This window comes from Mustela lutreola, chromosome 2 (assembly GCF_030435805.1).
Source record: "Mustela lutreola isolate mMusLut2 chromosome 2, mMusLut2.pri, whole genome shotgun sequence".
Lineage (NCBI taxonomy): Eukaryota > Metazoa > Chordata > Mammalia > Carnivora > Mustelidae > Mustela > Mustela lutreola.
In genome coordinates this window covers 25,902,933-25,927,648 of record NC_081291.1, presented here as the reverse complement: position 1 = coordinate 25,927,648, position 24,716 = coordinate 25,902,933, and the positions used below count along the sequence as shown (strand labels likewise).

The following is a 24,716-nucleotide window of genomic DNA, read 5'->3' as shown; positions in this document are numbered from 1 at the left end:
TTTCCCCTGGTTAAGTCTTTGTTTCACCATAACCTCATGACAAAATGTTACAGCTTCTAATTTTCCCCCCATGTTGCTCTGATGTTGTAAACATCTCTCCAAGGGAAAACCTAGTGAAGGGGACAAGATGCGTTGATTTCTGTCTACTGCCTGACCAAGAAAGTGCTGTGTGCCATTTTGCGTGTGTCAGTCTTGTTGGAGACAAGCTGGAACCCACCCCCGGACCACTTCATCAGGGAGGAAGTGAGCTCCTGCCGCTCCACTGCCTTGTCTGTCTCACACGAATCTGCTTTCTAATTTCCCTCTGTATACCAACCCGTGCCAGGAGTCCTCAGAGAGGTAGTACGGGGAGGCCTTCATTCCTGGGATGTCTGTATTGCCTCCGTTCACCCACGGGAAAGTTGATCTAAGTCTGAAATCAACCAAGACAGCGATTCTTCATTTTCACCTCATTCGTTGCCCTCCTTCTCAGGATGACATTTTAGCTGTTCAAGGAATTTAAAACAAAGCTGAACATTTCTTGGCAAACACAATTATTTCCTGGCCTAAATCACCTGGTGATTTAATTGGTATGCCATTGTGGATGTGTGTGCTTTAATGGGAATTCCAGGTGGTATCATTGGGAAATTAGGAGAGTCTTCTAGATTTATTGCTTTTAGTTTAAGGGCAGGCTGCTGGCTTCCATCCAAGAAGCAGGGAGACGTAAAAGTTGCAAAGACCATTAGTGTCTGAGTATATTCTTCCGATTGCCTGCTATTTTGAAGTTAGCTTGGCAAAAGGTAAAAGTCAGAACCAGTAGTGAAATACTTCACTCGTTTGAGACTTGTAAAGTTCATCAAAATAAACTTGTGGGGGGCTTGGCATCACAGAAGTGCTCATGTCCTTTCTCTGTCTACTAACATCTTTATGAAGATATGTCTGGAGTAGAAGTGAAAGCCAAAGATTATTCTTCATTGAAAAAAAAAATGGAGTTTTAGATTATCCTCCATTGCAGCTCTTGGGCAAATATTTAAAAACATATCCAAAACCTAACCCAATTTTGTGTTGACCAATTTTGTGTTGACCACCCAATTTTGTATTGACCACAAACACCATAGACCTTCAAGGCAACTGATTAGGAGCGGGGGAAATCAGCTGTTCTCTCCATCTTCTGGATACTGTGAGTATGATAAAAAAAAGAAATAAGAAATTGCCACATTGTTTATTTTTTAACTTGATTCGGTGAAACCGACTTGACTGCAGACATGACTATTGTCACCTGTGGCCTGAAAGGTGCTCTGTGTGTCCCACTTAATGGGCTCCTGCCCATAACCGCAGAAATAGTTGTCTTTTACGTTGCTACTTTGTAAAGTTCATGAGTCCCAACATCCTGAGCAAAGTGGACAATTACAGATTTACGAAGGATTAATACTGCCTATGAAAGATGAGGTGTGAGGCATCAATCCAGAGTTCTATTTAAAATTGAGGCCTTGCTCCCAACCACCTCCCTCTGCCATTTGAATTTTGCTTTTAATCTCCCAAGTTTCCCTTGGATCGCTGAACCACTCAGGGTGTCCTACAGACCTGGAATTAAGCTGTTGAGCTATGGATAAGGCAGACTGTTGGGGGCCCTAAGAGGATTGCATGGGTCCAGAAGCTTCCTGAAATCCTGAGTGCACGATTGTGTGTACATACGTGGGCCACAGCTCTCACCAAATACTCAGACCTCTCCATCCCCACCTATGAAGCTGTGACCCTTTGTCGAGATGGATGGTGGAGTAAAATAATAGGGTTTTAGTCATGTTGGTTCCGGTGATGGTAGTTTTGCTGAGAGAGGGATGGTGACGGTGGTGGTGCACCTGTTTCCCCGGTTTCAGATGTGATCAGTGTGTGAAAGTCTGGGAATATTGCTCAAAGCTTCAAAATATCCTTGCATCTTGAGACCATCTTGAGCATCAGCCCATGAGCATGCGTGAAGGGGACTCGTGGGCTGACAGGGATGTCAGACTGGGGGTGTTGCCCAGCCTGGGACTCCTGCCTGAGCACCTCCATCTTTGTTCGTTTCTGTTGACCTAGTTCATGCCAGACAAGTGACACAGACCTGGTAAGCGGCAAGCACTCTGTAAATGAGAATGGCATGTTTATAGGAGATTGTCTCTAGCAAATCACATTTGTCCCCTTTTCGGCAGACAGTTAGCTCTGCTTGCTTCCACAGAGGCTTGGTACTGCTCTCAAGTAACTCGGATTCCCACCAGTCTGCCAGAACCAAGGCTGTTAAGATTGAAGTGTTTGGTGGATGGGAGGAGTGGCTGAGGTGGGGAAGGGATGGGGGGAGAAATGGGGGGGCGGGGGGGGGGGAGGAGAGGCTTGTTCACATGCTTGTTAACATTTGAGGGTCTTTGACAAAGGAAGTCTAATGCCCTGCCCCGGTCAGCCGGGGATTGCCCCCCGGGAGGCCCCGTTGTGCACAGGAAGTCAGACACTAATGCTGTTAGTGAGGGGACAAAGGCGCCCGGCCCGGGAAGGGCCTAATTGCTGTGTCCTGCTCCCAGGCGGCCGGCCTCAAGCTGGAGGGGGCTGGGCAGGATGCGCTAAGTGTTAACACCTGGGCTGAGCTGCTGACTTCCTGGTGCTTTTTTTTTTTTTTTCCCTTCTGTGTGGCTGGGTGCACACGCACGTGCACACACACACACATACACACACACACACATTCACAAAGCCCGGCTGTATCTCAGGAGGACATTTTGGGATGTAGTATCGAAGAGACTAGATGGAAATAGTTCAGGCTGGAGGTCCCACTGAACCAGGGCAGGGCTGAGAATCAGTTTCCCATGAGTCCCTTTGATCTGCCCACGGAGCTTGGTGACTTGGCTTCACTTTCACCTCTGGGCTGGCCGATTCCCTCCTTTCCCCCTGGAAGATCAGGGGAAGGCCAGACCTTGTAGAGAGACAGATACATATTGGAAGAGGCACTACTGCTTCTGCATGAGACATTCTGGTTACAACTGCTGGGAGAATGCTCGGGCAGAAAGAGAGATGAGTGTCTTGACCATTGTTTTGAGCCACCTGGGGTCTTGAAGAGGTAGGACGGTGGGAGGATGAGGAGTGGTTGGGGACACTTGCCCCCACCCAAGCGGGGTTGTTGCATTTATGTATCTATATGAATCCACACCTGGAGGGGTCGGATTGAGGAGCTGCATCCCAGGGAAATGGGGATACCCAGATGTACCTCTTCATTTCCAAGTGGGGTCTCTAGATTCTTTGGCTTTGGACCTGGGACCTGTGAAGCCCTCGATTTCCTCAGGGAGTTCTGGGAATGCCAAATTATGTAAGAATGTTTCTGAGGGGGGGGGGGTTGGAAATTGGGTAAGGAATGTTTCTCACAAGATTCTCTTATGGGTTCTAGAAACCTTTTTCCATTAACGGCAATTAAAAGTGAAGACCCCCTGCCTTGGCCAGTAGCCCTGCTGGGATGGGGTTAGTGGCTCACTTCCTGCTATGGCAAGCGACCGAGCTCCAAGCTGGAGCCTGGGGTCCTTCCCATAGGCCAGCGATGGGTGGCAGTTGTGTGCACAGGTTGACTCACTTGGATTTTTGCAGCCAGAGAAGGAAAGAGTTTAAAAGGGATGCTTGAAGCCTGTCTCCTTCCTAGAGGAAGGGGGGGAAAGCCACAAATAACTTTTGAAAAGGGGTCTAATGTTGACTTGCTGCTTCCCACTGTTATTTTAAGGAGGTATTTCTCTCTGAGACCACCATGTGGACAGAAATAATAGGCTGACAGAAGGGGTCACCTTGCTTTCGAGTGTAGGCTGTGATATTTCGATTAGCACTAAAACCTAAAAGGGCGGCCTTCAATAATTTCCAAATATGTGAAATCTACCTTGAAGGAAGCACATGTGTGGGGCACACTGGGGACCTGCCTGGCTGGAGGAGGCTGGTTCCCCATGGCAACGTCACAATCCCCCGTTTCTGCAGGCATTTGTGCTGTAAAAGCAGAATTCCAGATGTGATGCAGTATTTGGAGACTCCATCCCAGGGCCTCAGAAACAGTATTTGAAGCGGTACAATTCAGTGCACGCTCTCTGTGTGGTCCTAAGGCTTTTTATTAGTAGTTTGTTTTGATCCGAACATTTCCTCTGAGCTTAGGCATAACAATCATGTGTACAGCATTAAGTTTTCCCCTATTGTTTAATCACTGTTTTGCCCTTTCAGAAAGATACTTTCTTGAGCTTCTGGAGTGAAGTTTAACAGCTAAGTGGGTGCAAGCTGGTAGCCCATTTTCTGGGTGGGTGTTTGGGTGGTTGGTTGCTTGCTTCCTCTTCGTACGCACTATTTACAGAAACCTGGCTAATCTGTGTCTGCGAAGTAGTCTCTGTGTGATTTTGAAACTGCAGATGGGTTGACGGTTATCTTAAAGATGCCAGCTCTTTACCATGCGGTTCTCATTTGAGTGGATGGGAGTGGTGTGTGCAGCCGAGGGAAAAGGTCTGGCTCGCTAGCCAGAGGCATGTTTTATAGCTTGCTTTTAACATTTTGAGAATTGGAAAAATGGAACAACCCTGTCTGTTTGTCAGTATCAGCCATAGGAGAACACACAGCCCAGATCGTTAACAGACTTAATTGGAAAAAGTACTTGAGCTCTTTGCTTTGTGAAAACTAAGAAGACTGCAGAGTTTTGTTTTGTTTTGTTTTTAAACACAGAAGAGTCAGTGGTGTGTGTGTGTGTGTGTGTCTGTGTGTTGATATCTTTGGGTTTTCACTGCATATGTCTATTCCAGAGGCAAAGCAAGAAGAAAATTAAAGGCTGGAGCAGGGAAAGACATTTAAAAATACATTAAATTCTGGGGACGCCTGGGTGGCTCAGTTGGTTGGACGACTGCCTTCGGCTCAGGTCATGATCCTGGATTCCTGGGATCGAGTCCCGCATCAGGCTCCCAGCTCCATGGGGAGTCTGCTTCTCTCTCTGACCTTCTCCTCGCTCATGCTCTCTCTCACTGTCTCTCTCTCAAATAAATAAATAAAATATTAAAAAAAAAAAAAAAACATTAAATTCTGTTTAGGCCAGTTTAGGAAAGTTGCTTTTACAGTGTATAAATATATCAGATCTATACATTGTATACCTTAAACTCACACAATGTTACATGTCAATTCTATCTCAATTAAAAAAAAAAAGAAAGAAAATTTGCTATCTGAGAAACACTCCTATAAATGCCCTAACACATCTATCTTTAGTGAATGGATTTCCTTGGGCATGAGGGTGGGGGCAGGGAAGGAGGGGTAAGAAGCCGCTTAGAAGGAAACTAGAGCTCTCAGTTTGATAAGCAGAACACATGGTAACTTGGCATCGGTTGGCTCCATGTTAGAACTCAGAAACAATTGTCCCTTCAGCTTTCCTTTGGGGAGCGTGAAATTAGGAACATGTGTGTGCTGATTAGCAACATGTCAGAGATGAATCATGATTACGGCTTTGGTCTGGTACACAGGCGATGCTTTGGAGTACTGATTTCCTACCTCCTCGAGCAAATCTCTCTAATTAGCTTAAGATCTCAGGGTCTTTTTGGGCCGACGCAGTAATTGCTGGTGGGAACTCCCCCAGAGTTGTATGTTCCCCACCAGGCATCCGAGAGCTCACCTCCCCAAATCAGACAGCTGGCACCCTTCATTTCTGAAGTTGGTTGCATGGAGTTGGAAAGTGAGAGAGAACAGCTCCCGGGAATGTGGAGAAGAATATCTTGAATAGATCCAGACCCAAGCTGGCTTTGTGATTTATTTGCCTTGTGTTTTGGGTTTGCCGGCATTCTCCTCAGCTTACATCACCTGGGGCTTCTCTGCTTTTTGCTGACTTCTCCCACCCCCCCCCTTCCCCCCAACTCTTTTTTTTTTTTTTTTTTTAAGTTAAAGGTTTGAACTGAAGTGGGATCTGACTTCATTTATGAGGCCGTCTGAACCGAACCTGTGCAGAATAAATTGACCCCACGTTCTGCCTCTTGCCTTCACCATGTCTGCTGGTCAGAGACAAAAATGTCAGTCCTGTTGTGCATTTTAAGCCTCACAGAGCCATCTGCTATCTTTCATATCTCATTGACTCACTGGAAACCCAAGGTGGAGGAAATGTTAGGGGAAATAGAAAGTTATAAGTTGGCCTTAGTTTTTTAAGTAGTTGCTCAGTGTGCCTTTAAAAACCCATTATCTCAGTTCTTTCTGATGGATGTTCTTGTTTAATTTTCACCCAAACTCAGTTCACTAAAATGTTACCAGCCTTCTAAGAAGTCCTTCCTTAACTGATCTGAAAGCAGTCTTGCTTAGGCCTTACTATTTGGCCTGCCTTCACCTGGAAAAGGGGATACTGTAATTAGCACAGTCCTTTTCAAAATGCAGTTTTTTTTTTTTCAAAATGGCAGCTCAGCTCTCTTGGAGCTGGATTGGAAATGTTGCTCTGGGAAGTTGGTGTCCTTAATGGGCTTAGAATCCCCAAGAGCCCCTCAGGAAATGGGCCCCCAGATGGCCCCTCGTGGCTGCTCTGTGTTTGTGTCCTGCCTGTGGCTTTGTGTCCAGGCCTTTGCTTTTTTGCCATATGGGTGGAGCATGGTATGGGTTTTGAATTTTATTCCTTTAGAGCACTTATGGGTTATCGTCCCCTCCCCCTTTCCTGAGTAAAAGATGTTTTCTCCATTATGTTCCCATTTGCTGCTTCCGTCTCTGCTCACCATAGTGTTCAGAGCAGAGCCCCAGGCACCTGGGGCTTCTGCTTCTCCCAGCTAGCATTGGAACAAATTAACTGCTGCCCTAAGTGCAGCAAATGGGGGTGGTTAATTAACTAAGAATGTGACACCCTGAGGCCACAGCATTGGTGTTTATAGATTTTAAGTAACAGGCGACAAACAAGTATTCTTTTTTTTTTTTTTTTTTTGGTATTTTAAAATTTTAATTTAATTTTTTTCAGCGTTTCAAAATCCATTATTTATGCAACACACCCAGTGCTCCATGCAATACGTGCCCTCCATAATACCCACCACCAAGATCACCCCACCCCCACTCCCTTCCCCTCCCAAACCCTCAGTTTGTTTCTCAGAGTCCACAGTCTCTCATGGTTTGTCTCCCCCTCCAATTTCCTCCAACTCACTTCTCCTTTCATTGATTTTTTTTTTTTTTTGGCATTTTAATTTTTTATTTTTTATAAACATATATTTTTATCCCCAGGGGTACAGGTCTGTGAATCACCAGGTTTACACACTTCACAGCACTCACCAAATCACATACCCTCCCCAATGTCCATAATCCCACCCCCTTCTCCCAAACCCCCTCCCCCCGGCAACCCTCAGTTTGTTTCGTGAGATTAAGAGTCACTTATGGTTTGTCTCCCTCCCAATCCCATCTTGTTTCATTGATTCTTCTCCTACCCACTTAAGCCCCCATGTTGCATCACCACTTCCTCATATCAGGGAGATCATATGATAGTTGTCCTTCTCTGCTTGACTTATTTCGCTAAGCATGATACGCTCTAGTTCCATCCACTTTCTGAAAGGTAGGACCGGCGGAGAAGTGAATCCAAAGCGACGGGAAGATGTTTACAGACAAACAAGTATTCTTAATTGTAAGCTCATTAAATATCAAAATGGGTAGAGTAGCTAAAAGCTTTGACTTGTTTACTGAAAAACAGCTTCCAAAGCCATTGACCAGCTTTGTAATTTGCTTACCCTTGTTCCCTTAGTGTGAGTCCTGATTCCAAGCCATAAATCTCCCTGTCACATGAAGCTAGGTCCTCTTGGGTTCTCAGTGTGCATTACCTGACCTCGTCATGGATTCGTTTTGGGGGGAAAAAACTAATATTGATCGAAGGCTGACTATGGGCCAGGCCCAGGACTGTGGCGCAAGTTGTGGGGAGGATGAGTCTGTAGGGGGGCTGCCCTAGTCGTTTTGCCTTCAGTCTCTCCCCATCTGATCCAACCTGAACACTCACCAGAGATGGAGTCACTGGGTTGCCCAGTTCCCACCAAGACTGTGGTGGTCTGGTGATTAGTGCCTTTGTCACCTTGCCCTGACCTGTCCATCCATCCGCCAGACCCCCTGGGTCTGGATGATAAGACCGGTCATGTCTGGAGATGCCCCTTCTGTGAGCATTCCCTTTTCTACTTCACCTACCCCCATGCTGCACAGCTCTCTCCTTGCTTATTAGGGCAGGAATCTTCCCAGGAATGGTGCCATCACTCCTTCAGTGCGTCACGTGCTGTGTAGAGAGCTCTATTGGTGTCATCTCCCATAGTCCCACAGCGAGATTTTCCAGGAAGTTTTATTCAGATGCTTTATAGAGCTCAGGAAAATGAGGCTCAGAAAAATTAAGGAGCTTGTCTAAGGTCACCCAGCTTGAGAGGGGGAGATTTGAACCCATATCTCTACAGCTCCAAGGCCCATTGTGTTAACCACTCTTCTACTCCAGATATGTCCGAGGCTAGCCCACAGAAGTGTATATGGCAGAATCTGAAACAGCCCCACTGGGTCGGTGTCCCATGTCTGCCTGCAGTCAAGGTGGGGTAGACTTGCAGTGAGAAGCGATCAGTCTACCCTGGGGGTAGGAAGGGGAAAATGACAGCACATGAGGAATTGTGACATTCAGATCCATTTCAACCATACTGCCACCAAAAGTATTAGCTTTCAATTGCTGCTGTAACAAATTATCACAATTTAGTGACTTAAAACAACACACATGCATTATCTTACAGTTGTTGAAGTCAGAATCTCAAAATGAGTCTTCCTTGAGGTTAAAAGCAAGGTGTTGGCAGGGCTGGCTCCTGGAGGCTCTGGGAGAGCTCTGGTAGAGAACCAATGTTCCGCCTTTTCCAGCATCTACAGACTGCCTACATTTCTTGGCTTATCAGTCCCTTCTGTCTCCATCTTCAAATCCAGTAGTGTTAGCATCTTGAAATCAATGATGGTCTCTCTGCCTTCTATTTCTGTGGTCATTTTTCCTCCTCTGACCTTCTGAATCCCACTTAGAAGGACCCTTGTGATTACATTGGGCTTATCAGGATAATCCAGAATAATTTCCCCATCTCAGGATCCTTAAATTTAATCACGTCTATGTAGTCCTTTTTTGCTGTCTGTGTAACGTAACACAGGTTCTGGGGATTATGATGTAGACATTTTATTTTTTATTTTTTTGTGGGGGTTATTAGTCTGTCTACCACACAGTAGAAAGAAAAACTCTGTGGGCTAGCCTGGGCACACCGTTTCTGATGGGGTTTCTGAGGGCCCAGGAGCAGTAGGTGCATTACTTGAGTGTGAACTGGGTGAAGCCTGCTAGAGCACCTGTCTGATGCAGTGCCGGGAAACCATGCAATGGACGACTTACAAGAGTGAAAGGTCTTGCAGCGTACACGGAGCGGGTCCTTGCCATGGAACAGAGCGCTGCGCTCTGTGGCCTTGGAGCTCAAGGACCCGGCATCGTGACAGGGGCTTTTAGTCTCTGATTATTTGTGGAATTAGAAGTTCTGTTTTTCATGTGCCCTGGCAGAAGTGCCATGCTGGTCAAGTTGTGGGATGGATTATCATACCTCCATCAAGTGAGTATGCAGGCAGATTTCTGTGTCAGAGACCCAGTATGATGGAGCTCTACCAAGGTGGAAAGCCTATGGCAGGAACAGGACCTGGCTGATGGGAAGGGCATTCTGGAATATTGGAAGTGCTCCAAAACATGGACTGAGCAGTAATGCAGTGCCTGGAGGAGTCTGGCAGGTAGGGAGGGAAGTGGCTGAGAAGAGAGGCAGAAGCCACATCAGGAAAGTTCTACAAGAGACAGGGAGCTTGGAACAGAGGAATAAATGGCAGATTTGCACATTAGATCACCTTGGTGGCCATAGCCCCTTAAGATCAGGACCCAGGTCTGTTTCAGGTCCAAGTGCCCAGCCCAGCAGGGCCTGGGTGCAGGTGGAGTGCTCTGTGGGTAGTGAATAGATGTTGCATACAAGCCTCACTGTCCTTTGAGGCCAGCTCATTGGGCCCCCTTCTGAACAGCTCTGCAGGCAGACCTTATTTGGAGGGATTTAGGTTCTTATCTGCACGATATAGCACATCTCATGGTGTTGGGCTTCTTTCCACAATACATCGCTCATTGCAAGTGCCCGGTAAATACCTGTTAAAAACACTCTGCTATAGGGGTGCCTGGCTGGCTCAGTCTGCAGAGCCGGTGACTCTTGATCTTGGGATCATGTGTTCGAGCCCCACATTAGGTGTAGAGATTACTTAAAAATAAAAATCTTTAAAAGAAAAATATGCTGCCGTAGAAATATGGGGAGAAGAAGAACAAAGTGTAAGCTGACAGTCCTACAACTAAGGTGACTGGTCTCACTGACCGGTCATAAGAGTCCTACGTGCTACTAAATGAAATGCATTTCCTTTTTGAAAAGCCCTTCCTCTACAGGGTTTCATGTGGGCCTCCTCAAACCCCTTTCCCAGGGGAAAGTCATGCAAATTATCTTTTTGGGAAGATAGTTGAGGAGGCTGGGACCATGTGGAGTGAAGTGGTTTGCCCATGGTCACCAACAGGAGGATGGAAGGATTTGGTACGTATCTTGGCCCCTTGCATTTTTGTTGCCCTCCCTTGAAGCTCCCTTTCCCTTACTTCTTTCAAGCTTCTGGGGTGTGCTGTCCTCCCCCCTCAACTCATCCTTTGTGCGGTGCTGCCTGTGGGGTTTCAGAGGCTCTGTGCTTTCTTTTGGCTGGCTCTTCACCCGAGCTACGTATGCCTTGTGTGTCACACTGAGAGTTCTGGGAGGGTCAGGGTGTGATTTGAAATTCATCTGTGTACTTGGCGTGTGATCCACATACCCCATTAGTCTTCTTTGAAGGAATGAGTCACTTTGCTCTTGAGGACAGGGACAGTGGCTGTTTTGTTCTCCACTGTGCCTAGCGCAATGTCTGGCTCATAATAGATGGTGGGTGATTTTATATCCTGGGGCTTCATAAGCGAGGAGAAGGCTGTGGTTTGGGTGTCTTGGGTATTTCCTAGGGGTTGTGGGGGGGTGGGTGGCATTGTCTCCTGCTTGGTTGTGCTACTCCGGTCTTGGCCATCTGGAAGTTGGGCATCCTCTGGTGGCGCCCTAGAGGCCTTGTCCCTAAGGAATTGTGGAGGCATTTAGGATTTTCATAAGAAAACCACCCTTTCCAAAGTGTTTCAGCTCAGGGGAGGAACTCCAGAATCTTGTGTACGTGGGAAAGGGAGGATGGAAACAGGAAAGCTGGAGAAGGAAGGTGCGTCAGGAAGAAGGGGAGCCCCAGTAGATCATGGGCTAGTGCTCTGCGTTGTTGTAGATTTCACGTTAGCGCTTATTTCTCACTTGAATGAGAATCTTGGTGTGTGCACGTTTGCGCATGCGTGCCGCCCATTCTGTGCAGCTGTGCCTTCCTGGATCTCCATGTTTATCTGAGCTCAGGGATAGAGTTTCAGTGGGCATGGCTGGCTTCAGGATAAGCAGCATATGCCTCCAGCATATGGATGTGATGGGATTGTGGCCCAAGACCCTGGGCTCCATCAGACGGGTTCTGCACATTGTGTCTCAGTGTGACAATTGCCCATTAAATACCAGGCTGCCGGCATATGGTTTTTCCCAGCATCCCCTCTGTTGAGTGGAAACTTTAGCTGTGTGGTTAGAATATTTTCCCATCATTGAGCATTTCAGAATTAACTGTTTTTGGCGAATTCTGCAATTAACACTGAATGGCACATTTGCTGATTATTACAGAAACAGTTAAACCAGCCAGAGTCGGCAGATCTGTAGCTGCTCTTTCCCATGATGGATAAGTGGTGGGTTAGGAAGAGGTGGGGCGATGGGAGGATTCCGGTGCTCCCTCTGTGGATGTTGTAATTAAAGTGGGGAGTCTGGCAGAGTTGTTATCCCTGCTATTAAAAGTGCAGATGGCTAACGGCCACATCACCCAGAGTTAGAGTTAGCCCTTTTAAAGTCTTTTTTTCTTTTTCTTTTATGATCCACCCTCTATATTCCAAGCATAGGTATGGATGCAGTGAAGAATTTTCTCATTAAAAGTAATGGCTTATTCCCACACTCATTCCCGGTCTTGGAATGAGAAACCTGTTTCCTTAGACTTGAGGAATTGCCTATCTGTCGTGGCTTAATAGAGGTTTTGGACGAGAGTGTCTGGTAGGCGAATTTTATAACCAATCCCTGCTCAAAGTGGATCCAACTGGAAGGGCTCCAGCTGGCAGCTCATGGTCTCTCTCCCAATTTTACTGTTAATGAATTATTATTTAACCCCCAAACACAGAACAGCGTGCTCCTATTGTCTTAGGGGAAGTGAGTGCTCTTGATGCTCTTGGCCTGGAAGTTAAGAATCTTCTTGGGCTGGAGGGAGGTTGGCAGCCAGTGGGGGAGAAGGGGCCCGGGGTGGGTGGGAGGAGTGGTAGACATTGCTTAGTGACTGGTATGACCCTGGGTCTTTGCAATCTTGTGTACATTTTGACTCTATGGGGATGTGTGCTGGAAAAGCAAATTGGCTTCTCTCCTCATCACGTTCTCTTGTTTTCCCACAGGGAGTGGGGCCGGCCAGCAGAAACAGCGGGCTGCACAACATCACCTTCCGATATGACAGTAAGTAACTGGCTTCACCACTGGAGAATGGAAGCGTTTCAGTGATCTGAAGCTTACAGAGCTGTGCTTCATCAAGGACCCCGCGGTTCCTGGGGTGGAGGAAGTTTAACCTGTGTAGGTTAATTGATAGAGCTAAGGGGGCTAGTCTCAATGATGCTGCTCAAGTATTTGGGAGCTTAAATAGGTCAAGTGTCCACCGTTTTGGGAGAAACTATGTATGGAGACCTACCCTGATGTCTCCAAGACATAACCATGTCCTTAAGAACAAAAGCAGATGCCTGGAGGGGCCCAGCAGCAGACAAGTGGATGATACTGCTCAAGTGGGGGGATTCTAGGGAATAGTAGGGACTGTGGCCAACTGGACAGCCCAGGTCTGGTCCGAAGGGAGCATTGGCTTCTCCATTCCAGCTCCTTGGGGCCTTGCCTCTAAGTGTAGCCAGCTGTGATTTGCAAGAAGAAAGAGAAATTGGCATTTTTTAATATTGGTATCTATTTAAACATGTTCACAAGCCCAGAGTGGGCGAAGTGAACATGTGTCCCAGATTGGCCCATGGGTCTCCAGTTGGCCATCTCCGCAGGACTGGCTTCCACCTCCAGTGTCCTACCTGTCACTGGTGAGCATGGCAGGCCACTGGACTTGTCTAAGCCTTAGTTCTCACGTGCTGTAAAATAAAGGTTAGTTTCTTCCTGAGCATCCTGTTGAGGCTTTAATGAGGTAATGCTTTTAACAGCTCAACTTAGTTGGCCTGTGATGTGCACTCAGTAATTGATACCTGCCAATATTAGAAGTCATTCCAGCCGGAATGGGAATACAGCATCTTTTTGGTCCTTTCTCTCAAGGAAGTGTGGCTTTATCTGGCTGAATTGTTTCCTCAGGGCAGGGTGGGGTGCTTTTTTTCTGATTAAGCATATAGCATTCCCCCTCAGCAGTGCTTTCATGGTAAGAAGGTAATTATATAGAATTGTTAGCATTTTAGCCTTATGAGCCATAATTTATACGTAAAAATGTTAACAAGAGGAAGCTTGACTCCTGTTCAGTAACTCCTGACATTCAATTCATCTCTGGCAGAGGATTATGAATCCGTGTAAGTGATGGGTGTGGGTCACAGGGAGGCCTCTGAAATGATCACTGTGAAAGCAAGATTTTTGAGGTCGTGTATACAGTCTAACAATTTTGAGATACAAATATGTGTGTCAAATTTTTGCCCACAGTTGCTGACTTGATTACTTCAAGTTAACCAATGAGGACTTACATTTGAAACAGATTTCACATCAGTGGTGTGTGCATGCTCTCTGGGTAAATGTTACAATGCTAATGAAAGATTTGCAAGTCCATGATATTTAATTCAGCTAAGTAAAGACATGTGTTAGAGATCTCTCTTTGAGCTACAGAGTTAATTTCTAATATATGCTCTTGGTCCTGGCTGATCTTGTATTACATTCAAGAGTTCAAAATTTTCTGGTCAGCTGCAAACAAGTATTTGCAGCTCTAATTTAATATGGGGTTTTGTGAAAGAGGATCTGTACCTGTAAAACTTAAAAGTATCTTATTATTTTCTTCATGAGACTAAATATTTGGCCCATGTGCGTGATGCCTGTCTCTTCGTCATTATTTTCTTTCTTATTCTTCAGCATTTAATTAGAATTTAATTCACAACTCAGATTGACTCCCAAGACATCTGAAGCTCGGTTGCATTTTGGCAGAATATCATTTGGGCATAATTTTTTGGTAACCAGAATCCAAAATGTAAGAGTTCCTAATAATTGGATCCAGGTTTGTGTAAAAAATTTATTCATTGTTTTCCACTGAAAAGATATTTCTTTCTTCCACGAGGAAGTTTCTATTACTGCTCCGTTGACTGGTTACCAGTTCTGTTTGAAATAGCTAAGAACAAATTACCAAGTTTTTCACCGAAAGCATAAAACTACAAAATCTTATTTTTCTACTCCTTTACCATTCAATGTTACAAAGAAAGAGAATGTCTTACTCTTAAGTCAAAAGCAAATTTTATAGATCTCCATGTCTCCTTTCATGTTGCTTTTCTCGTTTCTCCTTCAGGCTCTGAGGAGGTAATGGCCTGAGTAGGTTGTAATACATTTTCTCCATTCTTAGACTTCATATTTGCATAATTATATTTACAGAAACCTGGTGAGTGCTAATTTTGGCATTAAGAATGAACAAAGGAAGAAAAAAACTGATTTGCTCTTATTTGTGCCTCTTTTTCTAAAAGCTATTTAAGTCAGAGGTTTCAATAAGTAGAAATGTTTGAATTGGGGGCACCTGGGTGGCTCAGTTTGTTAAGGGTCTGACTTCGACTCAGGTCGTGATCTCAGGGTCCTGGGATTGAGTTTCAGGTCAGCCTCCCTGCTTGGTGGGGAATGTGTTTGTCCTTCTCTCCCTCTGCCCCTCCTCTGTTCATGTTCTCTCTCTCTCAAATAAATAAATAAAATCTTACCAAAAAAAGTTTGAATTTTGACAAGTATGATGGGATCTTGTTTTTTTTTTTTTTTTTTTAAATGTTGGGAATCTAGTTTAAGCCAGGATTTTTTGCAGACTGACTACCTCGGATTCAGAACTTACTATAGTAATCACCTCTGTGTTGAGGCTAGAATGGCAAGAGCCATGCATGAGTCATCCGAGGCTGCTTTCTGTCCTGACCCAGGGCTGGTCAGCAGTGGAATCCAAAGCCAGCCAGCTGGTCTCTTAGCTGCAAAATGTTTTCTCATTTGTACAATGTGGGTGTTAAACCAGATGTTTAAAAAAATTTTTTTTTCTCTACTAAAATTCTCTTCTGCACCCAGAGGACACATGTTAAATGCTTTGGGAGTCCATTTTCATTAGAAGTAGAATTTGGTTTTTATTAATTATTAACATCTCTTCAGAAGAAGTAATACTGAAGTGTTGAGGTGGCTGCTTTTTAAGCAGATGGAGTTTATGGAACAGGTCCACCTAGAGCAGGTAGGCAAGATGGCGAGCCCCAGGCAGTGTGGGAGCTGGGAGTTGCCAGAGTGGGAGGGGGTGCATTGTAGTGCATGTGTGGTGAACTGCAGTAAGAAATTTTAAAAGGAGGAATATTATGTGCACATTGGAAGGCTTGGAAGGATATTTTTTAGAAGCTGGTAGTAGTTACCTCTGTATGGTGGGAGGGCATGGCTGACTTCTACATTTTTCTTACGTTCTTTTGTTATTTTCAAATACCCAGGGAACGTTTTTAGTCATAAAAGTGGGAAATGCGGGGGCGCCTGGGTGGCTCAGTCAGTTAAGCATCTGCCTTCAGCTCAGGTCATGAGGGCTCTCTGTTCAGCAGGGAGTCTGCTTCTCCCTCTCCCTTTGCCTCCCCCCTCCGCCCCTCATACTCTCTTACACACTCTCTCTCAAATAAACAAATAAAATCTTTTTTAAAAATGGGAAGTGTAGGGGCACCTGAGTGGCTCAGTAGGTTAAGCCATTGCCTTCGACTCAGGTCATGGTCTCAGGGTCCTGGGATCGAGCCCTGCATGGAGTTCTCTGCTCAACAGGGAGCCTGCTTCCCCATCTCTCTCTCTGCCTGCCTCTCTGCCCACTTGTGATTTCTCTGTCAAATAAATAAATAAAATCTTAAAAAAAGGGAAGTGTGTGGTGTGGTGTACAGCAGGGCAGAGGGAGTGGAGCAGATTCACTGAGCCTAGAAAATACCCCTGACTGCTTCACCTCAAAGTGAAACACCCTGACTTCAGAGGCATCATGAGTCGGTTTGGACATTTGATGGAACTGAGGACTTTTTTGGAGCAGGTACCAATGAGAGTTTTCCATTTTAATCATTGAGAAGGAAGTGGAGATGAAGCAGTGTAAGAATCACGAGTTGGTATTTGGTAGGGATGGCTGGTGGTTCTCCCTGCATGAGTGGCTACAACAGCCCTCGGCCATTCTCTAGTGTCCCATTCTGAGTCTGGTTGGAAGCTTCTGGGACCTTTTTAGGATCCTGTAGACTTTGAAGTTTTCTTTAGCAATACCAGGTATCACAGGTGCCCCCGTGGTCATGGCTGTGTTGACTGCTGGCAGTAGGTAATGTCCTCACACAGTACCAGAGAGTTGTTCTTCATTGTTTGAGCAATGTGGAGCTCTTTGAATTTGGTGGGCATTGTGGGTATCTTTGCTAACATGTGGTGTCTGGGAGCAGAAGTTTTACCTTCTGTTAAAGGTGCTATTAACATTGAAGGTACCTTTGCTCGTCAGGAAGTTAGTTGGTCCCTTTTGTAGGTACTAATTGAATTGTTAAACTGTCTTGCTTTGAGCCACGCCCCCATGAATCTCATCCTCGTCCTGCTTCCTTTTCCTGCTCACCTTGCCTCCAGGTTTCTTCTAAAAGCAGTCCCCAGACTATTTAGTCATTTGTTTTGTTTCAGATTACTCTCTCATGCTGCAAACAGATTGAATCAATGTACATAAGGATGGGTTTAGGTAAAGTGTCATAATAGTAAAAAAGTCAGTGCCAGGGGCACCTGGGTAGCTCAGTGGGTTAAAGCCTCTGCCTTCTGCTCAGCTCTTGACCTCAGGGTTCTGGGATTGAGCCCCACATTGGGCTCTGTGCTCAGCAGAGAGCCTGCTTCTCCCTTTCTCTCTGCCTGCCTCTCTGCCTACTTGTGATCTCTGTCATATAAATAAATAAAATCTTAAAAAAAAAAAGAAAGTTAATGCCAGATACATAGTCAAATTGTGTATGTGTGGACAGATACAGTCACACTGTATGTGATCCTCCTCACACTGTCCTAGAATTTCACTCGAAGGGTGGTTAACGGGGTTGGTACTACACCCACTACGGCATATTATAGTTCTCCGACCAGTCAAACTTTGATGTCCTGTCTGGGCTTTTGCAGCACTCGTCTTTAGACAGAATGGATTTGGCCACCTCCAGACGGCTCTGTGTAATTTGAGATAACCATGAACCTCAAAAAATAAATGTTTTAATCTAACTGTTCTTTGATCTCCCAACGCTCCAGATTGCACCACTTACTTGAATCCGGTGGGGAAGCACGTAATTGCTGACGCCCAGAACATCACCATCAGTCAGTACGCTTGCCATGACCAAGTGGCAGTCACCATTCTTTGGTCCCCGGGGGCTCTTGGTAAGTGGTCAGATAGAGTCCGCCACGTGGCCGGTGTGGGTGGTGACCAGTGCAGGGGTCCCAGTGTGACAGCCTTCAGGAGCTGGGCAGGTCTTGAACTAAGTGTAGCTTAGGTGTGCTTGGGCCCAGATACACTACCTGCTTTGTTGCCAATACTTGCTAGGCATGCACCGGGCTCGATGCTGGGCCTCACGGCTCATCTTTTATTCACTTGGCTGTTACTGAGAGAGATGTAGGTTTGCAACATGATAGTGTGTGGTGATGAATCATATTAACCCCTTGGCCTCTGGGTCTCAGCAGTAGTCAGGGGACAGGTGACCTGCACAAGAATGTAATGGCTTCAGCATCCAGCATCAGCCATCTCTGTGCCCACATGGATATCCAGGCAATGGCACATGCTGTGAGTTTTCAGGAATATCCAGTTTTCATAAAACCCCCTGATATCATTTTCTTAAAGATTTTTATTTATTTATTTGAGAGAGAGAGAGAGAGAGCACGTGCAGGGAGAGGAGCAGAGGGAGACACAGACTCTCTGCAGAGCAGGGAGCCTGATGTGTGGGACTTGATCCCAAGACCCTGGGATCCTGACCTGAGCAGAAGGGAGATGCTTAACTGAGTGAGCCACCCAGGCGCCCCCTATAAAATAACTTTATTTGTTTAAGCCATGTAGGCTGGGAAAAAAAAAAAAAACCCAAAATGAAGAAACAGAGAAAAGCAAACCCACATTGTCTGGCCAGATTCTGGTTAGGGCAGAGTCTGCTATCCCCTTTAACAAGCTGATGATACACCAGAGAGGATGCGCTAACTGGGCATAGGACATGGGCAGGGCTTATTTGTTCAGATGGGCCTGGGTGCGAACCCAGATTCTACTTCTTACAAGAGGCCTCTAACCCTTGCTGAGCCCTGCTTTGCCATCTGTAATGTGCAGATGATTGCCTTTTGGTTTGTGGTAAGATTTCCAGACACATACACATGCAGTATATTTCTAGAAAGAGCTTTTTTCTTTTTTTAGAAGTTTTTATTTAAGTAATCTCTACACCCAGTGTGCAGCTTGAACTCACAACCCTGAGATCAAGGCTTGCATGCTCCACTGACTGGGCCAGCTGGCTGCCCCTAGAAAGAGCTCTTAAAAAAATAGTAGCTGTTGGGGCACCTGCATTGCCTAGTCTGTGGAACATGTGACTCTTGATCTTGGGGTTGTAGGTTCAAGCCTCACATCGAGCGTAGAGATTACTTTAAAATAAAATCTTTAAGAAAAACACAAAATGAGCGGGGGAAAAGTGGCTACAGTTATCATCATCAGAACCTGGTCCTTGGGGCACCAGGGTGGCATCTCAGTCATTAGGCATCTGCCTTTGGCTCAGGTCATGATTCCGGGGTCCTCGGATCGAGCCCTGCATTGGGCTCCCTGCTTGGTGGAGAGCTGCCTCTCCCTCTCCCACTCCCCCTGCTTGTGTTCCCTCTCTTGCTGCATCTCTCTCTGTCAAATAAATAAGTAAAAGCCAAAAAAAAAGAAAGATAAAAGAACCTGGTCCTCAATCCTATTCCTTTAACATTGCCACTGAATCTTAGAATTTAAAAAAAAAAAAAAATCTGGCTAAGGGAAAAGTACAATAAAAGCCTGGATTTCTTCATCTGAACAGGGTAAATCTCAGGAAAATCCGACTGTAGGAGAGGTGAGTGCAGAGTGAGGGAGGATAGATCAGACCCCCACGGGCCTGACTCACTTATCCATGTAAATACCGCTGGGTCTGAATGCAGCGGGTTTTCCAAAAATAACATTATCTTAACATTTAAAGATAAAAACATTCTCTGTGGATAAACGGGAAGTGGCCACTCCATGTACGGCTGCACAGCGGAGGGGCTGGCCTGACAAATTGCAGGCTCCTTTAGAATGAAAGGAAGGGACGTGAGCGTGTGGTTGGAAAACTAACAGGTGGAGTGGTGAGGGCAGAATGTGGTGCTTTTCATGCACCGTGATTTGTGGGTGGACAGGTTCTGCTTCTCGGAGGTTCTTTCAAGTCCTGTCAAGGAAAACTTGCTGGGAGACGGAGAAGCATTCGGGGTAAGAGCACCAGCTTAGAGCCAGACACGGGCAGGGTTCGAGTCCCACATCTGCTGTTTAATTCCTTTGTGATCCTGGGCAAGTCCTTCAGGGTCTCGATAGCTGTTTCCTCATCTGTCAAATGGGGATAACACTTTCCTTCCATGGATGTTAGGAGGATTCCTGGGTTTTAAATGATGGAGAGGAGCAAATAAGTTTCCTCGTCGGAAGCTACTGTATGAAGTTGCTACACATGGAAGTATGAGGCATTCAGGGTGTGATAAAGGTGTCCCTCTGATGTAAGATTTACACTTGCTGCTTCTACCCCCATCCCTACCCCCACCCCAGACTTGGAGTAGTGGTTTTTCAAACTGGTCTTTTAAAAATGAGGACTACAACCACCCAATCCCACCTCAGCTGATGATTTTTTATGAAACTGAAATGTACAGCCTTGAATCCTATTAATCCTACCCAGCTTTTGTTAAATAGCAGCTCTGGGGACATGGCATAAATTAAATCTTAGTAAAAATAATAAGGATTTGTTCAACTTCTTCTTCTTTTTTTTTTTTTTTTTTTGAATCTCATAAGGGAAGTTCCTGTGAGATCTGCTAACTGGTCACTGGTCAAAGACCTTGGTTCTTGTTAGCATGTCTGAATCTTGGGCTGTGGGTTGGCTGGCTTTTACCCTCACAGGAAGCTTTGTACTTGAAATGCAGCGTGGCAGGCCGTACCAGCACATTTTACACTGTGACCCCTGACAATGTGAAGTTCTCATTGTGCCTCCTTTGCCCTACTCACCGGAAAATATATGTTCTTCATCAAATAATTATAGGAGGGGAGAACCTGTTCAAAAGAGATTTCCCTGTCCTTTGCCATCAGTAATTGTCCCACCTGGTTAATTGCATCCTATGTCATTACTTTTGCCCTGTGGGGGGAAGGGTTGAAATTGTCTCCTTGTGTAGTGTTCAGAAAGAATGCGAAATCGATACCGCGCCAACTGAGGCCGGCTTCGGGGATCTCCAGCTGCGGTTGGACCGAGGCAGTTTCCATGGGATGCAGAGTGCTGGGGCTGGCTCTTGTGATCAGCAGAGCTAATCCTCAGGTGGCAGGAGGTTGGGCTGGCGCCTTTCAGCAGCACGGTGGGCGTCTCAGGCCTCTGACGGCTGTATGAAGAGCACACACTGGGCAGCCCTTGGGTGTCTGCCTTTCAGGCCTGATTAGAGCAAGAACTGCTTTGTAAATCACATAGGCATTCTAAACTATTTAATCTCAAGCCTAGGAACCCCTTGGGTGCAGACATACACTTTGTTGGGAATTTTGTGCATGATTCAGTGAACCATGCCAGCAAATACAGGACAAAAACTTAAAGCAGAAACATGGTTTGGGGGGAGTCGGGTCCTAGTCAGCAGTGGGAATTATCAGCCAAATACACCCCATCTGATGACCTAGAAATTATGTATTCCACGGTAGGCTTTTAGGATGAATTGTGACTTGAGTCTAAGCATTTGAACCCTGATGTCACAGAGGCAATGGGCATTTGTGAAATGGCTGGCTGCAGTAGAGCTAATTAATTTTCTCTGAAATCACCTGGCCTGTCCCAGAGGAATGCAGGGCACGCGGTTTTCCTCCCTTAAAACCTGGATATTCGGGCCGAAGTTAGAATTCCTTTAACTCTGTTGTGTAGGCGGAAAGGAAGGTAATCTGGGAGGCAGGAAAAGTGTGTTCAAAGGTAATTAGGTTCGCTTTTCATAAAAGAATTCTGCTTTGCTTAGGCATCGAATTCCTAAAAGGATTTCGAGTAATACTGGAGGAGCTAAAGTCGGAGGGAAGACGGTGCCAACAACTGATTCTAAAGGACCCAAAGCAGCTCAACAGTAGCTTCAAAAGAACCGTAAGTCACACGCACGGAATGTGCTCCTGAAGACACGCCATTGTTCTGGGGGTCACGCCATGGTCTGATTGAACGTCTGTGAAACTGGAGAAGGAGGGGCTGTGGGGTCTGCCCCTCCTGCCAAGGTGGGCAAGAAATAGCTCGGCAACACCTCAAGCCTGCTCCACGCCCAGAGAATCTCTCCAGCACACACCTCTCGGGTTACATGTCCTGGAAGGTGGGTTTGTGCTCTCAAGAGGGTGTGAGCTCTTCCCCACCAGCTCTGAGGTTCCACATGAACCAGCCGTGGTTTCCCTGCCAGAGAACAGGCAGCACTGCCGATCTTTTATTCCCGTTAAATGTGGTCCTGAAAACAGACCCCCCCCCCAGGTCTGGAAGAGTGTGTGGGTGACCGTCAGGGAGGCCTGAAGGTCTGGTGTGTAGGTGGAGGGTTGGGTGATTTCTTCATGATATCGTGTCTGTTTTTATTCCCTTTTAGGGAATGGAATCTCAACCTTTCCTGAATATGAAATTTGAAACGGATTACTTTGTGAAGATCGTCCCTTTTCCTTCCATTAAAAATGAAAGCAATTATCACCCTTTCTTCTTTAGAACCCGTGGTAAGTATGGCCTGCCTGCTAGGTTCCCATCGTGAAACTGCTCCTGACCCCCATGACTTTTGGGGGCGATATATTGAAGAGCCCACCAAATACTAGTGTGAAACCAGCATGGTGAGGACAAAAGCATCCAGAAAAAGTATCCAGAAAAGCAATTCTTAGAAGTTCACCTGACCTGAGTTGCCCATTGCCAGCTGGTTCAAGAGTAGACATGATGCTTGATTTTTTTTTTTTTTTTAAGTGTGTGGGGGGTGCAGCTGCTGTAAGACAACCATAAATTAAAACCATTTGGTGGGGGGGAGGACAAAAAAGTAGCAGTTGATTTTGGAGATGAAGGGTAGAGCATGAAATAATTCCATCTTTTTTTTACCTGTTATCAGGAAAATGGCTTCTGTGATTGTCTGTTTTCAGGATTACATTAAGACAGTCAAATCAGTAACCCTGAGATTGCCTCTTTCTAGAAAGTTTGTTTAACATCTATGTATCAGGCCCAGTTCTAAATGCTTGCTTGCTTGCTTTCTTTCTTTCTTTCTTTCTTTCTTTCTTTCTTTCTTTTTTTAAGATTTTTATTTATTTATTTGACAGACAGAGATCACAAGTAGGCAGAGAGAGAGAGGAGGAAGCAGGCTCCCTGCTGAGCAGAGAGCCAGATGCGGGCCTCGATCCCAGGACCCTGGGATCATGACCCGAGCCCAAGGCAGAGGCTCTAACCCACTGAAGCACCCAGGCGCCCCTCTAAATCCTTTCTAAATACTGACTCCGTTTACCCCCATCCCGACCCTTCAGAGAATTTAATCCTCCCATCTCCACTTATTAGATGTGGAGTTACACCCCCACACGTTAAAGAGCCTCTGGCCAGGGCTGGGATTCGAACCCAGAAGTCGGACTGTGGGTCCACACTCGGCAGCCAGCTGTGCCGCCTTCCCTTTGCCGTCTGTTCCGCCCGTGCTGTGGCGTGTCTTTCCTCAACCTGAATCTCTGCTTTCAGTTTCGGTACCCAGGCCTCCCGAAACCTGCCGCTGTTCCCTCGTGCCTTCCTGGTTGGGCTTTCTTGTCTGGTGGTCCGATGGCCCGCGGGCAGTCCGGTGCGACAGCCCTTCCTGCATCCTCCCACGCGAGGTTGTTCTGTTCTCAACTCCGGAACTCATACTCTGGTTGTTGTCTTTTTGCCTGCCTGCCTGCCTGCCTGCCTTCCTTCTTTATTAACTATAGTTTCTGTGCAGCGAAGTTATTTTATAACACCTGGTCTCATTTTCTGAATTAAAATAGGATTCCATCGGGCAAAGACTATGTGCATGCTACATCTCAATGCCTGGCATATATAACCAATTAGAGGATTCGGATGCATTTATGAAAAGCTCACTTTGATCAGAATTAACACAGTTTAAGGTTAATTTTTCCCGTCGGAATCAACATGTCTATTTGGAGGTGAGGCGGAGGCAGAACATGGAATTTTATCACCGTTTCGGTGCCCTGGGATCTGTGGAGGCTGCCTTGCTTTTCTTGGCGTTGTGTGGCCATTTGCCGGGGGGTTCTCCCTGGGTGAGCAGCATGGCATCCTGGACCAGCTCTTGGGCCTCTCTTACTGTTTTAGTGTCACATTTTTTTTTTTTTTAATATTTTTTCTTTATTTATCTGACAGAGATCACAAGTAGGCAGAGAGGCAGGCAGAGAGAGAGGAGGAAGCAGGCTCCCTGCTGAGCAGAGAGCCCGATGTGGGGCTCGATCCCAGGACCCTGGGATCATGACCTGAGCCGAAGGCAGAGGCTTAACCCACTGAGCCACCCAGGTGCCCCTTAGTGTCACATTTAAGCCCTGCTTCCAAGCCCTGTTGGTTTGGTGCTACTACCTGGTAGATGTCTCGATGCCATTTTTAGACTCCATCAGAACATTTGCTAGCGAAGGTCACAGCCATCCAGGACAGTTACCAGCATCACTCCAGAGTTCTGTTGTGCCTAAATCCCCAGACAGAGGAGTAGGGGCTGGCTTTATTTCTGTTCACAGCTAAACCAGAGTCTGTGGCAGCAGCCTGAACACAGTCCTCCTGCCCTTGGCTGCTGACCTTGAAACTCTGTCATGCTTGACAAGCTTCAAGAGTCTGGGTGACTTGACACTGTTTACATTTATTTGGCATAAAATGAAGCGCATTCATATTTTTATGTTGTCTGATTTAAATTTTCATGAGCTATAACTACACTGTACTGAAAATCATTGCTGAATTGGCATATCTTATACTTTTCCCCACACTACCCAGCACCGTGTATTTGTGTTTTATTGAACGTCCAACATTTTTATTTTATCATATGTATTTTATTTCATCATCCAAGAGGATGAAGAAAATGTCAAACTGTGTGGAAACTAAAACTTTGCGTCTTTCTTCATAGCCTGCGACCTGTTGCTGCAGCCGGACAACCTGGCCTGTAAGCCGTGTAAGTAGAGCTGGTCCCGTCCGTCAGGTCCTGCCCGCAAGGTGGTGTCGGGGTGGGGGGGCCCTGGGT

The 24,716-nt window shown here is 46.1% G+C and overlaps 1 protein-coding gene across 2 annotated transcripts in view; it reads left to right on the top strand.

Annotated features, from left to right (window-relative positions):
* Window positions 1-24,716, top strand: part of IL17RD (interleukin 17 receptor D) — a 74,235-nt gene that overhangs the window by 30,717 nt on the left and 18,802 nt on the right. For both annotated transcript variants that reach the window (XM_059161248.1, XM_059161247.1), the window contains exons 2-6: window positions 12,524-12,581; window positions 17,562-17,687; window positions 21,504-21,622; window positions 22,101-22,221; window positions 24,603-24,647. In XM_059161248.1, the coding sequence (XP_059017231.1) occupies window positions 12,524-12,581; window positions 17,562-17,687; window positions 21,504-21,622; window positions 22,101-22,221; window positions 24,603-24,647 (469 nt within the window). The remainder of the gene's footprint in view (window positions 1-12,523; window positions 12,582-17,561; window positions 17,688-21,503; window positions 21,623-22,100; window positions 22,222-24,602; window positions 24,648-24,716) is intronic.